The sequence below is a fragment of the Pseudomyrmex gracilis genome, unplaced genomic scaffold, assembly GCF_002006095.1.
Source record: "Pseudomyrmex gracilis isolate BER0280 unplaced genomic scaffold, ASM200609v1 scaffold_76, whole genome shotgun sequence".
Taxonomy (NCBI): Eukaryota; Metazoa; Arthropoda; class Insecta; order Hymenoptera; family Formicidae; genus Pseudomyrmex; species Pseudomyrmex gracilis.
This window is the reverse complement of record NW_018020660.1, coordinates 529,445-542,249: the sequence shown is the minus strand read 5'-3', so window position 1 is coordinate 542,249 and position 12,805 is coordinate 529,445. Positions and strand designations below refer to the sequence as shown.

At 47.5% G+C, this 12,805-nt stretch overlaps 1 protein-coding gene across 1 annotated transcript in view; it reads left to right on the top strand.

Annotated features, from left to right (window-relative positions):
* LOC109854956 (serine-rich adhesin for platelets-like) overlaps window positions 1–11,440 on the top strand; it is a 146,152-nt gene extending 134,712 nt beyond the window's left edge. The window contains exons 3-11 of the mRNA XM_020428611.1: window positions 222–4,355; window positions 4,563–4,880; window positions 4,965–5,025; window positions 5,106–5,518; window positions 5,652–7,535; window positions 7,655–7,780; window positions 7,844–8,010; window positions 8,104–8,318; window positions 8,423–11,440. Of these exons, the coding sequence (XP_020284200.1) occupies window positions 240–4,355; window positions 4,563–4,880; window positions 4,965–5,025; window positions 5,106–5,518; window positions 5,652–7,535; window positions 7,655–7,780; window positions 7,844–8,010; window positions 8,104–8,318; window positions 8,423–8,844 (7,722 nt within the window). The 5' untranslated portion in view covers window positions 222–239 and the 3' untranslated portion in view covers window positions 8,845–11,440. The remainder of the gene's footprint in view (window positions 1–221; window positions 4,356–4,562; window positions 4,881–4,964; window positions 5,026–5,105; window positions 5,519–5,651; window positions 7,536–7,654; window positions 7,781–7,843; window positions 8,011–8,103; window positions 8,319–8,422) is intronic.
* Window positions 11,441–12,805: the final 1,365 nt, after the last annotated feature.

Genomic DNA, 12,805 nt, shown 5'->3' with positions numbered 1-12,805 from the left:
TAAATGCTATTCCAAGTGGCAATAACAAAGCATATAAAAGATCGAAAGAGGGAAAGAGAGAAAAAGAGATTGATCGTTGTGTTCTTGTTTATCGCGCATATATATGATAATAATAATATAGAGATAATATATCGCGCGCGTGCGATAAATTATCAGACAAGGCTGATGCAAGGACGTACCTACAATCACCTCCACTTCACCGTGTGTATGTGTGATTGCAGATCAGTAGTCGGCGTGACATGGATGTGAGCTTCACGAACGTGTTAGAGGGGGCTCGCCAGTACTTCCAGGGACTGCCCGTGCCGAATACAGGTAGTGGCGATCACAGTCTCCACGCGACATCATCCACGAGTTCCGCCTCGTCCACGTCCTCGGCAACAACGCACGATCATGGAGCTACGTCGCAGCCGAATCAGTCATCGACGCAACCGTTCACGACTCCTACCAGTAACAACAATAGCGACAGCGGCGGCGTCATCGCTCAGGAGTCGAATTGTTACCCCGCTGACGTCAAGCCGTCGTCGTCGGTGGAAAGCACGGCTTCCAGTTCTAGCTTCTGGAATCCGCACGTGGAACCGTATCCGCCGCAGCCGATCAGGGTCGAAGTTCCAGACACAAGGCCAGGCGACGAAGGCTCCACCATGGAACCCAGCTCTTCCTCAGGCACCGTCACTTTAACCGAGATGCAACCCTCTAATCACCAGTCATCCTCCATCGCCTCCTCGTCGTCGAACAGTTCGCAAAGACCGCCGCCAACGTCGACAACGTCGTCAACGTCGTCATCGTTGTCGTCAGCTACTTCGTCCTCGAACGATCACAATCATCTTCATCACCAATCGTACCAGTCGAGCGCAACGTCACACATGCACCAGATCCAACCGCCTCAGCAATCACATTCCCCCGGACCGGTGTATCAGCAACTCAATAACGTCAGCAGAACGTCCTTCAGCGCGGCGGAGATGCTCGCGTCGTCCTCGTCGCATTCCACGTCGACTTATCAAACGGCCAACAGCAACGATCGATCGCAATCAATCATCCCGCAGAGGACCCAGTATTATCCGCGATACCATCATCCGGACATCACCAAGTGCGCGCCGACGCCTTACTCGCAGAGTTCGATTTACCAGTCTGCCAATGTGGCGCAGCCGTCGAGCTCGGTGCAGCAATCGAGCACGAGACCGACGCCGATGGAGCAAAGCAACGCGACTCAAGGACACTGTCCGCCGGAACAGCAACAAGTGACCGGTACTTATGGCAACGTGCCGCCTGCTCAAAATTTACCGAGCGGATCCACGATGTACGGATCCTCCGCTTTGTCAAACTCCTCCTCTTCCTCTTCCCAGAGTTATCGGTCCTCCGCGGGTTCTCAGCAGCAAACCCATCGTCTGGCGGTTGCATCGAGCGGCAACGACAAGTCGCACAATTCGGACGGACCGCATTCTTCCACCACTCCGTCATCTTGCTCCTCTTCTTCATCATCGGTTATCAGCTCACGTCAATCCGCCGCGTCAGGCAATTCCTCCTCCAGTCACATTCCTTCGCAGTCTCAAAATCTTCCGGGGCACATTCCTTCGTCGCATCTGCCGTCCGCCGTCGCATCTTCAATGCATCAGCAGCAGCAGCAGCAGCAGCAACAACAGCAACATCTCAGTCACATAAACGCGTCGCCGCACGGTTCCTCGTATGGAAGTCGCGTCTTGCCGCCGCCGTCGCACGGTGTTCCGTCATCCTCACCCTCGGTCCCGACGAATCACTCGCAGCAGCAGATGTTGCTGCCACCTCCGAGCGGATACCACGTGGGAACGACGCCACCGCCGCATCACACTACTCCGTCGCCGCATCACGCGACCCCGTCGCCGCAGCGACACTCGCCGCACGTGTCGAATCTTCACACGCCGCACGCGTCACCATCCCCGCATCATACGCCCTCGCCGCACAACAGCTTCCAGCCACACTCGCCAACCTATCCGCCTCCGCCGCCGCCGTCAGCATCGTCGAGAACGACGCCGCACTCGTACAACCTGCCACCGTCGGCTACCTCGCAGCACTATCAGACCTCGGCGACGGGTTACACGGGACAGGGCAATCCTTACGCACCGCGGCCGCCGTCGCAGTCTTCGTACCATTCCTTCCAAAAGAGCCCGCAACCGATGTCCCAGGCGAGCAGTTACTACCCTCAGCCTAACCGATCTCACAGCCAGTCGTACGGTATGCAGCAAATGCTGGCGCCACCGCAGTCGGCGTTTCCCGGCACGCCCGGCAACAATAGCTTAGCCAACTATCAGCAAAGCGGCAGTGGCGGCAAATACTCGACGTACAACGGCGCGGACGCCGTGAAGAGGAGCGCAATGGACGTCGCGCCGTCAGCGACAACACCTTACAACACGAGCCGATCGTCGTTGCAGAGGAACGGCAACACGCACAACCTGCCACCCATTGCCGCTCTGTCGTCCTATCATTCCAACAGGCGGGAGCCTCTGGGGAAGGCGGCGCAGTCGATGGCGCAACGGCAGCGTATGCACTCGAACGCGATCAGCAAGCCCTCGTCAATGACGATGCCGCCGCAGAGGTTGGCCGAGTATCCGGTGACCCCGACCTCGGCCGTGAATCACGCACTGCCGGTGAACGGCAGGACCACCACCGCGGCGAACATCACGTACTCCCGATACGGCGGACAGTCGGGATACCCGACCTCGTCGTATGCCACCACAATAGCGCCCAGTCACCACAGCAGTAATTCCAGCAATACCACGGTGACCTCTATCAGCCACAGCGGCACCGGAGTGAGGTCTTGCGTTTCTACGGTTCACGCGTACCAGTCTTCCGACGAGTCGGATCGGTCAGCGTCGGGATCGTCGTCCTATCATCACCACCACCATCAATCGACCCGAATGACAACCGAAGGTTACGCCTACAAGGAATATTCTTCTTATCAGAACTCCACGTCGTCTAGCGGCGGCCAAACCACCCCGGCTGCCGCCGTGGCCACGTCCGCGTCGCCCAGCAGTGCGGTTCGGAAAAGGGAGTCTCCTCTGGATCTCTCGGTGAAAACTGTGAAGACTTCGGCCGATTCTACGGCGCAGGACGACATCGAGGCCTCCAGCACCGACAAACACGTCAGCAGTTCGAATCTGGGCATTTCGAGGAGCAACGCGAACAGGCCGATGCAACCACCGCCACCCGCCATGCATCAAGCGCCGACACAGCCGTCGTATCCGTCGTCGTACGATCCGAGGCCTTCGAACAGCTCGAAGAACTCAATATCCGGAGTGCGGACGTCGACGCCTCAGACGGTATGCGCGCCCAAAGTGGACTTTTTGCCGGACTTCAACTCGACACCGCTACGTCATCAGTCCCAGCATCACGAGAACCCTCTTCGCAAGAGCAACGCGCAACAGCTGCACGCCCCGCCCGCCCAGCCTCTTTCCCATCACGCGAACAATACGACACCACTGCCCCACATGTCCACGTTCAAGAAACGTCCACTGCCCACGTCGCCGTACGACGGTCTGACGATAGCGCCGCCGCCGCCACCGCCTTCGTCGTTGTCCGCGTCTTCGTCGTATCTTCAAACGAACGATCCCGCGTATCCGAAGTTCGGGTCCAAGTTGATGGCGGATCGAACGCCGCGATTCGGCTCGTCCTCGTTGCCGACGCACAGCTCGCACAACCCGACCGACTTGAACAAGTATTACTTAACCCAGGATGGCAGAGCCAAGTACGACCAGGAGTTTCTTCAGCACGAGCGAGTGCCGCTCAAAAGGACCGGAGAGCCAATCTACAGCTCCTCGGCGAGTCCCCCGAAGCAGTCCAGGTACGCGTCCTGGCGAGTGTCGAGTGTCGACAAACAGATCGCCGAGCCGAAGTTGTCGACCGCGGTCGCGCTCAGCGAACAGCATAAACGGCAAGAAATGAATCTGCCGCCCGGTCCTTTACCGAACGGCGCTTTAACGGCGCCCGGCACTTACGATCCCGAAAGTTATTCCACGCAGGAATCGTCCCGATACCAAGCTTACTGTGATAAAAGGACCTATCAGGAGTCCAAGGTTATGCGAAGCTCGCCGTCGGCGTACGGCCATCCGGTGATTCCGAAATCCACAAACGCACACTCGTTGCCGCAACAATTGAGCAGCGTTCAGTCGACTTACGTGAATTACCGTCAAACGATTCAGAAGACGTGTCCTCCGAACGGGATATCCGGCGGCCAGCCGCTGGATCAGCCCAATAATACCGGAGCCGACAAGAGAGTGCTCAGTTTATTGAGGAACAGTCTGGAGAACAAACAGAGAGACGAGCAGCTCAACAGCCAGCAGCCTATCTTGGTCAATCACAGCCAACAGAGTTTTCAGAATAAAGTAAGAAAGTTTTCATACAATAACCAATTAGCTTAGAAAATAATAATTACTCGCGATTGTTTATTTTATTACTGATTTCCGATTAGATTAATTCTTTTATTAAAAAACAACTGTTTATTTAAAAAATATTAAGCCACTTGGGATTTTCTAAATACGTTTAAATCATTTAATTATTCGGCACTTGATGACGAGGAAACATTTCTCCAGGTCGTTGCGCCAGTTGAGCCTAAAACAAATATCGGCAGACACAATCTGTCGCCGTTTACAGCGGCGAGTTTGCTGGAGCGCAACAGCAACACGCCGCCGCATTACAAGCTCCACGTCCCGCGGGCGGTGGACTCGATTACTCAGGAGGCGCCGCGCAGCATGTACGCATCCCGAGTGAACGCGTCGGCGACGTTGCCCGGCAAGGAGGCCTCACTCTCAGGACCTCGCGCTGTGGAGAATCAGATACATCGCGACAAAGACGACGGCCTTGCCGCCATTCTGGCCGCGAAGATCAGAACAAAGGCGGAACTCAAACAAGTGCGTGTCACATCGGTCTTTTATAATTTTATTGCGTTGGATTACGTCGATCTTACGATTTGCTTTTTTTTTTGTCTTGTCCAGGTTGGCACCGGTCAGTTTACAACGAAACCACCCGTGCCTTCCCAGGACACGACGCCGAAAGGTAATTGATTAGTTTGCAACGCTATTAATCGGCAGTTATTGTAAAACAAACATTAAACAATAATTTTGTACCGCGCGCAGAAATTGACAGCACGGCCTCGACGTCGACGCCGCAGTCTGGTTCGTCCGCGGGCAGCCCGCCAAAACTGACGCGCGAGAAGACGGTCAACTTGCCGCCCCGTAGAAGATTATTCTCGAGAAACGACGACGACAACATGCCAGTTGTAGCCGTCGCGGCCGTACCAGCTGCCGCCACGGTCGTATCTGCGGTATCGGCAAGAGTGAGCGGATGCAGAAGTTCTTCCGAAACGTCGGTGTTCGACTTTCGGGAGAGCGACTCCGAGGGCGAAATGCCGGTTCTCGAGCGGCAGACCTTGGAGGAGATGAGGCGGGACAGGAAGCAACTGTCGAAAGTGCAACCTCCGATTCCCCTAAACGATGCCGTGTGCATGAACATGGCGTCTTCGACGGATCTCGTAAGGATAGAACTGAAGGTAATTCCGAGTGAAAATCTAAGATCGAGAATTAAACATTTTTACAGATTTTTAATTTGTATAATAAATGTAGTTTTTAATTTGTTTTTCTCTTAAACCTATTACTCAACTCTTTGTTAATTTATGTTAACAGGAGAACGATTTATCCTGGAAATCTACCTGTGATAACTTTATGGAGCAATTGCGCGTGAACGACGCCGTGAAGAAACGAGCACGGAGAAAAAAGACAGGCGGCGGCACCTCGTCATCGAAGCTCCAGGATTCTAACGAGAGCGACAAGGATTCGAACAAGAACGCGTCGCAGTCCGAGATCAAGCCCGAGGATATCAAGAAAGAGATTCCGGAGGCGAGTAAGGAAGAAGACAGAAACTCAACTTTCAAGGATATCAAGGATATCAATGATATCAAGGATATCAAGGATATCAAAGTTAAGACGGAACCCGGGCTGAAGAACGACGAGGACAAACACTCGAGCGACGATTCGGACGAAGTGCCGTTAATCAAGAGGACGAAGCAGGAGGTAAAGAAGGAAGACAGCGATTACGACGAGGACGAGATTATATGCCGGAGCAGGAGGATTCGTCGCGGGAGCAGGATCAAGCTCGAGTCTTCCAGTGGCAGCGAGTCCTCGAGCGAGGACAGCGACGCCAGTACCGAGTTCGGCCAGGGTTCCACGGTGGCCGACAGACTTCGCGCTAGGAAACGATCCACGGTCAACATATCTGAGGGTATGAAGCTTCGTTCGAGGGACACCACTCCGCACAAGCTGAAAACAGAGAAAGACAAAGAGTCTAAATTGTCACCTCCGAAAAGCAGTACCTCCCAGAAAACGAAACTGAAGTTCGGTGACGGTAGCGATTTCCGACCCGGTTGGGAAGAAGAGGTTTACGTGTACAAAAAGTCTCTGAGGATGCCGACCAGATTGATAACAGTGTCGAAGCCTTCGCGCTTTCATCGACTGTCCACGTCGCTGCCGGACTTGGATCCCGGTTCGCCGGCACTGTCCGTGTCCATGGACAGTTCCGATGTGTGTCTAGGTCGCAACAAGAGACAGATAGTGGACAGCGATGTGGAGTCGATTTGCAGCTTCAGCATCGCTGGGCTCAGTAAGATCGACGACGAGGAAGCGACCTCGTCGACGACCGTTTCCTGCCCCCCGAAGGCTATGATGAAACATTCCCGATCGGAGAACAACTCTATCGTTGACGTTCTCGCGCAGAAGGTCGGGAGCAATCAGAAGGATTCGAAGAAGAAACAGAATTCGAAGGGCAGTAAGATCGTGAACAAGACCAGTAACGAGCCGGAACTTTTGCCGACACCGAGCCCGGTTTTGTCGTCCGAGACGTCGAAAAGTAATTCGAAAAACAAGTTGAAAAACAACAAAAATTCGAGCAAAAACGATTCCGTTTTGTATAGTTACTTCCGAAAAGAGACACTCAACAACTTCCGCGACGCGTTCAAAAACAATCACACGTCTAACGAGATTTCCGCGATGTTGTTGAAGAGCAGAACAAGAACGGAATCGAAGATCTTGAAAAAGGAGGCTACTATCCGCGAAGTATTCGGCGAGGACCGACCGGCATCGGCTCCGCCGATACAAAATCACGACGACACGTCCCAGGACGACGATTCCCAGAACGAGACACCGGAGACCACATTGAGCAAGAGACGAACGCTGAAGAAGGTGGTGTCTCGTCTGAGAAACGCGAGCATACTGCGTAGCCGCAAGGTGATCATGAACTCGAAGCGCCGTTTGCTGAGCTCCGAGAGGAGAAAGGATTTGCTCAAGTCTCTCGCGAACAAGAAACTGCATCGCATCAGGATGGAGCAGGAAGAAACGAACGACAGAGAGGAGGAAATCAATGAGGACGACGACAGAAACGACTTGGAGATTCGTAACAAGAAGAAACTGAAACTTCGACCCGGCCGACGGAAATTCCGTTCCGGATTTGATTACATTCGTAAAAAGAAGAGGCCGTTGAGAAAGGACGAAGTGTTGCCGAAGGACAGAAAGAGAGTACGTATTATTTCTTTACTCTGTATCGTCTTTTTAAGATTTTTTATTACTTTAAACTCGAAATTTTCACGAGTTTAAAGTAATAAAGTACTAAATTGCACACTTACTTTTCTTTGCAGCAAAGTCAAGCCAGCAAACCGAGTCCCGAGAGTGTAACTGATATTCAGTCTGAGATCAGAACGTGGGTTATCAAGAAAGGTGTTGGAGAAACTATATTACACCGCGCCGCCCGTCTCGGTTACATGGTAAGGCCAAATTATAACGGAGCTAATTTATGATCTAACGTGCGCTTGTGTTTCGTATCGCAGGACGTGACAGCCTACTGTCTGGAGAAGCTCAAGAACGCGCCGAGTCCGAAAGACAACGCGGGATACACGCCGCTTCACGAGGCCTGCGCCAAGGGTCATCTCGAAATCGCCAAACTTCTATTGGCTTACGGAGCGAACGCCAGCGAAAGCGCCAATGGCGGTATCAGGTAACAATTCTTTCTCAATAACGCTGTTAATGATTTTATACTTAATTAAATCAGCAAGTGAATGTTAAAATTTATTGTTTTGACTATCGCCAGACCACTTCACGAAGCAGCGGAAAACGGCGCTACGGAACTCGTACGATTGCTGTTATCCTACGGAGCCGATCCTTTGTTAGCTACTTATTCCGGACAAACGCCGTTGATGCTAGCAGTCGACACCGACGCTAATTCTATCCTCGAACAACATCTGGATGATATTCAAGGTCGCACCACTGTGCCGTGGTCGTTCGCTGGTTCAACTTCTATTTGTGGTGCGTAAAATTCACTTATATTTTATTGAGCAGTTTTAAACGATTTGCAACTACCTCTTGGATACGTATTTTTAATAACTTGTTTTGTGAACTTGTGTTTTCAGATCCAGAAGAGACGGGTTACGATCCTCTCAAAGACGTTCCGCTAGACAGTCCCGAATCCGAGTTGGACGACGTCGAAATGGAAGTGAGCGAGACGAACTTACCCGTACTCTTCACCCTTAACAACGACCCCGACAAGTGGATACTGCTGCAGGAGCTCATGACGATTCTGAAGATAAAGAGCCGCGAGGCCCTTCTCCGTCAGATCAACCCGAAAGTCCATTCCGGACCGTCCGCGATCGCGCATCGCGACGTAATGCGCGAGCTCAAACTGTCGGATTTTCTCGAGCAGACGCGCTGCTGCCATCTGATGAACGGCGGCGAGAGAATCAACGTGCGCGGTTCCAAGATCACGCTCATCAAGTACAACGACAAGGTCAAGTCGCTGCTGAGCGTGGAAAAGGTGCTGATTAGCGTCAGGTGACAGGAAGCGTCTCTGGGGCGATCATCTCCTCAGACCTCATCGAAACCATCGACTTCGATTCCGGCCAGGGAGCATCCGAAGAAAGCCGAGGGCAGAAGCGCGAACGTCAATGCTGCGAAACGCGAGCGGCAGCAAGGAAGAAAGCGACAAGAAATACGTAACAAAAGTGGTTAACTTTATAATACTTGTGTAGCGATATTTAACGATAGCTGTGAAAAACAAAAACAAACAAATTGCAACTGAAACGATCCGATACATTATCTTATCAATCTGACGCGCAGCTAAGGAAGGACAACAGCTACCTGTGAAACACATAGCAGTATTCAATCGGAGTGCGTATACACGCGTACGTCGATATGCGTGTGTGTGTATATTATTTGGATAAATAGAACGAGATGATATTTTATTAGTAATGCTCTCGAGGACTGATCGAGCAATCAAAAGTTCTTAACTCTTTTGATCGAGCAATCGAGAGAAGTTAACGCTTTTTTAGATCGATAAAAAAAAAAGAAAGAAATATTTAAACAGCTACAAAAAAATACGGGGAAAATTTCTCTAGCGAGTTTCTCTTTCGGCGTTACGAACCGCGCGAGTCCTCGGTAAATAGTAATAATAAACGAGAAAAACGTCGTTAATATTAAATAATGATAATTAAATAATGATAAATTATTTTAGAAACACGCGCGGAAGAAACGTAGCTGTGTACTACTAGATCTATTTTTGTCTCGCACGTGTCTTTAAAAAGCAACAAAAAGAAAAAAAAGTAACGAAGTATTTTTTCCCCCTCCAAGAGGTTTTTCGCTCCGTGACGTGTGAGTTTGACGGGGGACACGTGTCGCGCATGTTATTACACAACGGTGTTGATTTTTCTCTTCGAACTGTTTACCAGAATGTTATTTAACGAGCGGTATAAAAAACCGGTATAAAAAAAAATCGTAATTATCCTCGTATCGAACGATCATATGTTACCACATCTTATTTCTTGTTTTACGTTTGTTTTTTTTTGTTTGCGGAAACGATTGTGCAGTACACATCGTGTCATCTGCGAAATGTATTTGTAGATTGATCTACATCGGAGAGAATCAGGTGCTTGAACGATGGTACCGCGGTTGAGTTTCAATACGCGAAGATTAGAATTTAGTATTATTATTCGTCGAGAAGAGAACGATAAGTGTGTCGACGCTAGTTGTTGCATATATAATAACAAAGGTGCATTATTCTGTGCCGTTTTGTTTTGTTTGCTAATTTAGTAGTAGCGTACACCATATATATTTGTAATTACACGTAATATAATTATGACGTATATACAGTTACGTGTGTGACATATACGTTAATTATATTACAAGGCAATTATATATATATATATATACACACGTACAAAAAAGTTCGACTTCCAATCCGTGACGAGATCCGTTACACGTAGAGTTTTTTTAGCTTCTAATGACGTTAATTTTTTGAAAGAGCAAAAGAAATGGGATTTACACGAAGTCGCTCAATTCTCTTGCAACTAGGTCTTGTAATTCTGGGAAGTGCAATGTTTGCGAAATGTTGTTTTGTGTTTGAAAACAAATTTCGTCTAGGTGCATTGATTATTGTTTGTAGCCGCGCGCACACAGAGAGCGGGTGTAATGACCGTTACGTCTGCGTAGAAAATTTATTTGAGATAATTACACCCGCGCCGGACACTGTCGCGGAGACAATGCAACTCACACACTGTGCAATAACACATCCGTCTTCTTTCTGTGTTTTATCTTTGTTTTTGTTTGTGCGATGTTAACGATTACCATTCGATGTGTGCGTCGAATCGGTGATTGCAGGTAGTCGTTTGGACAAAAAAAAAAATAATTGTAAACTACTTGGAATCATGGAATTGTTAAAGAATTGCAAACGAAGAGAGACGAGTTTTCTCGATCACCGAGTTGACGTCGCATTCACACTCGAAGCAATTTAGGAACGTGACTTTTAGGAAGAAAAAAAAGAAGGAGCTATTTTACACAACGTCGCCACAGTTCGCGATCGGTTGTATTTGTCGTTCTGCGACGTTTTGTATATCGGAAACAGATAACAGCATCTCAGCACGCGTAACGACAAGAAGACGTGTAAAGAAAAAAAAAAAAGAAGAAACGAAGCGCGGATGAACTCGGTTTGCAGCGTTGACGATGCCACCAATAGGCGTTTATTTTGGTGCCGTGCAACATAGAGAGTTTCAATCGTTATAATCAGTCTCAGGGAAAAATCCACGTGTATTCTTGAAGATACTTGACGGTGTACCGACTACATAAGGGCCCGGCGTATGCGTTCGCGCGCGCGTGTGTCCGACACGCATACATACTAGTGCATATATGTGTATAGTAGCTAGCAGAAAAAAAAAACGAACAAGTCGCTTGTTGTAAGGATCAATACTAGTACTATCTATATACACACACATACACACACTCACTCGTCGCATCGAATGATATTAATTAATTAATTAATGATGTTAATATACAAATGGGGAGCCGCGACACGCCGCCGAGGAATCGCGGCTCCCTATAATTTTTATTTAACTGACCATCTCGAGAGAACAGAGACGCAGATTATTTAAAAAAACAAAAAACAAAAAAAAACAAAAAAATCACCGCAGTTGTACATAGCGACATATTTTCATTAAGAGAAATGAAACCGGTAATTATAAAAACGGAATAGAGAGAAGTTATAGAAAGGGAGATACGTGTGAAGAAAAAGAAAAAAGCGTTACTTTTCTCTCTAAGAAGCGACATGGGAAATATTGTGAACGCGTATTGTACGTATAAAAAATCTTTTACTCTCAAATAGTTGACACGTATATATATATATATATAAAATAAAAAAATGTAAGTAGAAAATCGCGCGAGATACTTGTTCATATTATTATCACATCTACCTAATCTGTGTATAATGTAAAGCATATATATATATATGTAAAGCATATATATATATATATATATACAAACATATATATGATAATGTGGAATTTTTAATTTATACGGAGAAGTTCTATTCGGTTTGTTTTTTGTATAGCTTTTAGTACGTAATGATGGATGGATTAATTATTCAAATAAGAGAGATCGATTTATAGCAGTTAAACATGCCTCATTTGCCGACCTCAAAGTCACGTTGTATAACATACACACAAACACACACACACGGTAAACGATACTATATATCTCATTTATAAACTAAAATAGATAATATGGACTATCGCAACCGCTACTATTAGCACTATCATGTGTACGACTTTACTCGCTTTTTTAATTATATATTGTATCATATATACATAGTAGTTAATGATGGATGTACATTTTTCTGAGTCGTCGTGTAACATTCGAACAATATTCCCTCTTTTTTCTCTTGTAATTTATACGTATGCAGAAAATCTCTTTCTAAGTGTGTTAAAACAAAATTAATAAAAAAAAAAAAAATAAAACGCTGCTGCTTTAAAATGCGGATAAAACGCAAGAGAGCGAGAGAGAAAGAGCGAGCGAGAGAGAACGAGAAAGCGAGTGAGAAAGAGAGAGAGAGAGAGAGAGAGAGAAAAGTTATATATATAAATATATAAATAAATATATATATATAAAATAAAAAGATATGAGCAAATATATATAAATATATAAATATATATATACAAATATATTTTATTTCAGAGATTTAGTTCGAAATAAACGTTGACGCTGATCGAACAAATTAGAGTTTTACTGTGATTCGTGAGGAGGAATAACTAATCGTTATTACGTCATCGCCCGTAGTAGTCGTTAAAAAAAAATAAAAAAATAAAAAAATAAAAAAAAAAACAAGCGAGTCACTCGATGGACCCGACAAATGAATGACTTTCTATAATAATTAAATGAAGAAACTATTTGTGATTTTTTTCGCTAATAACACAATAATGAGTTATCTATCTGATCGATGTAATAAAAAGCAAGTATTTTTACCGGAATTCTTA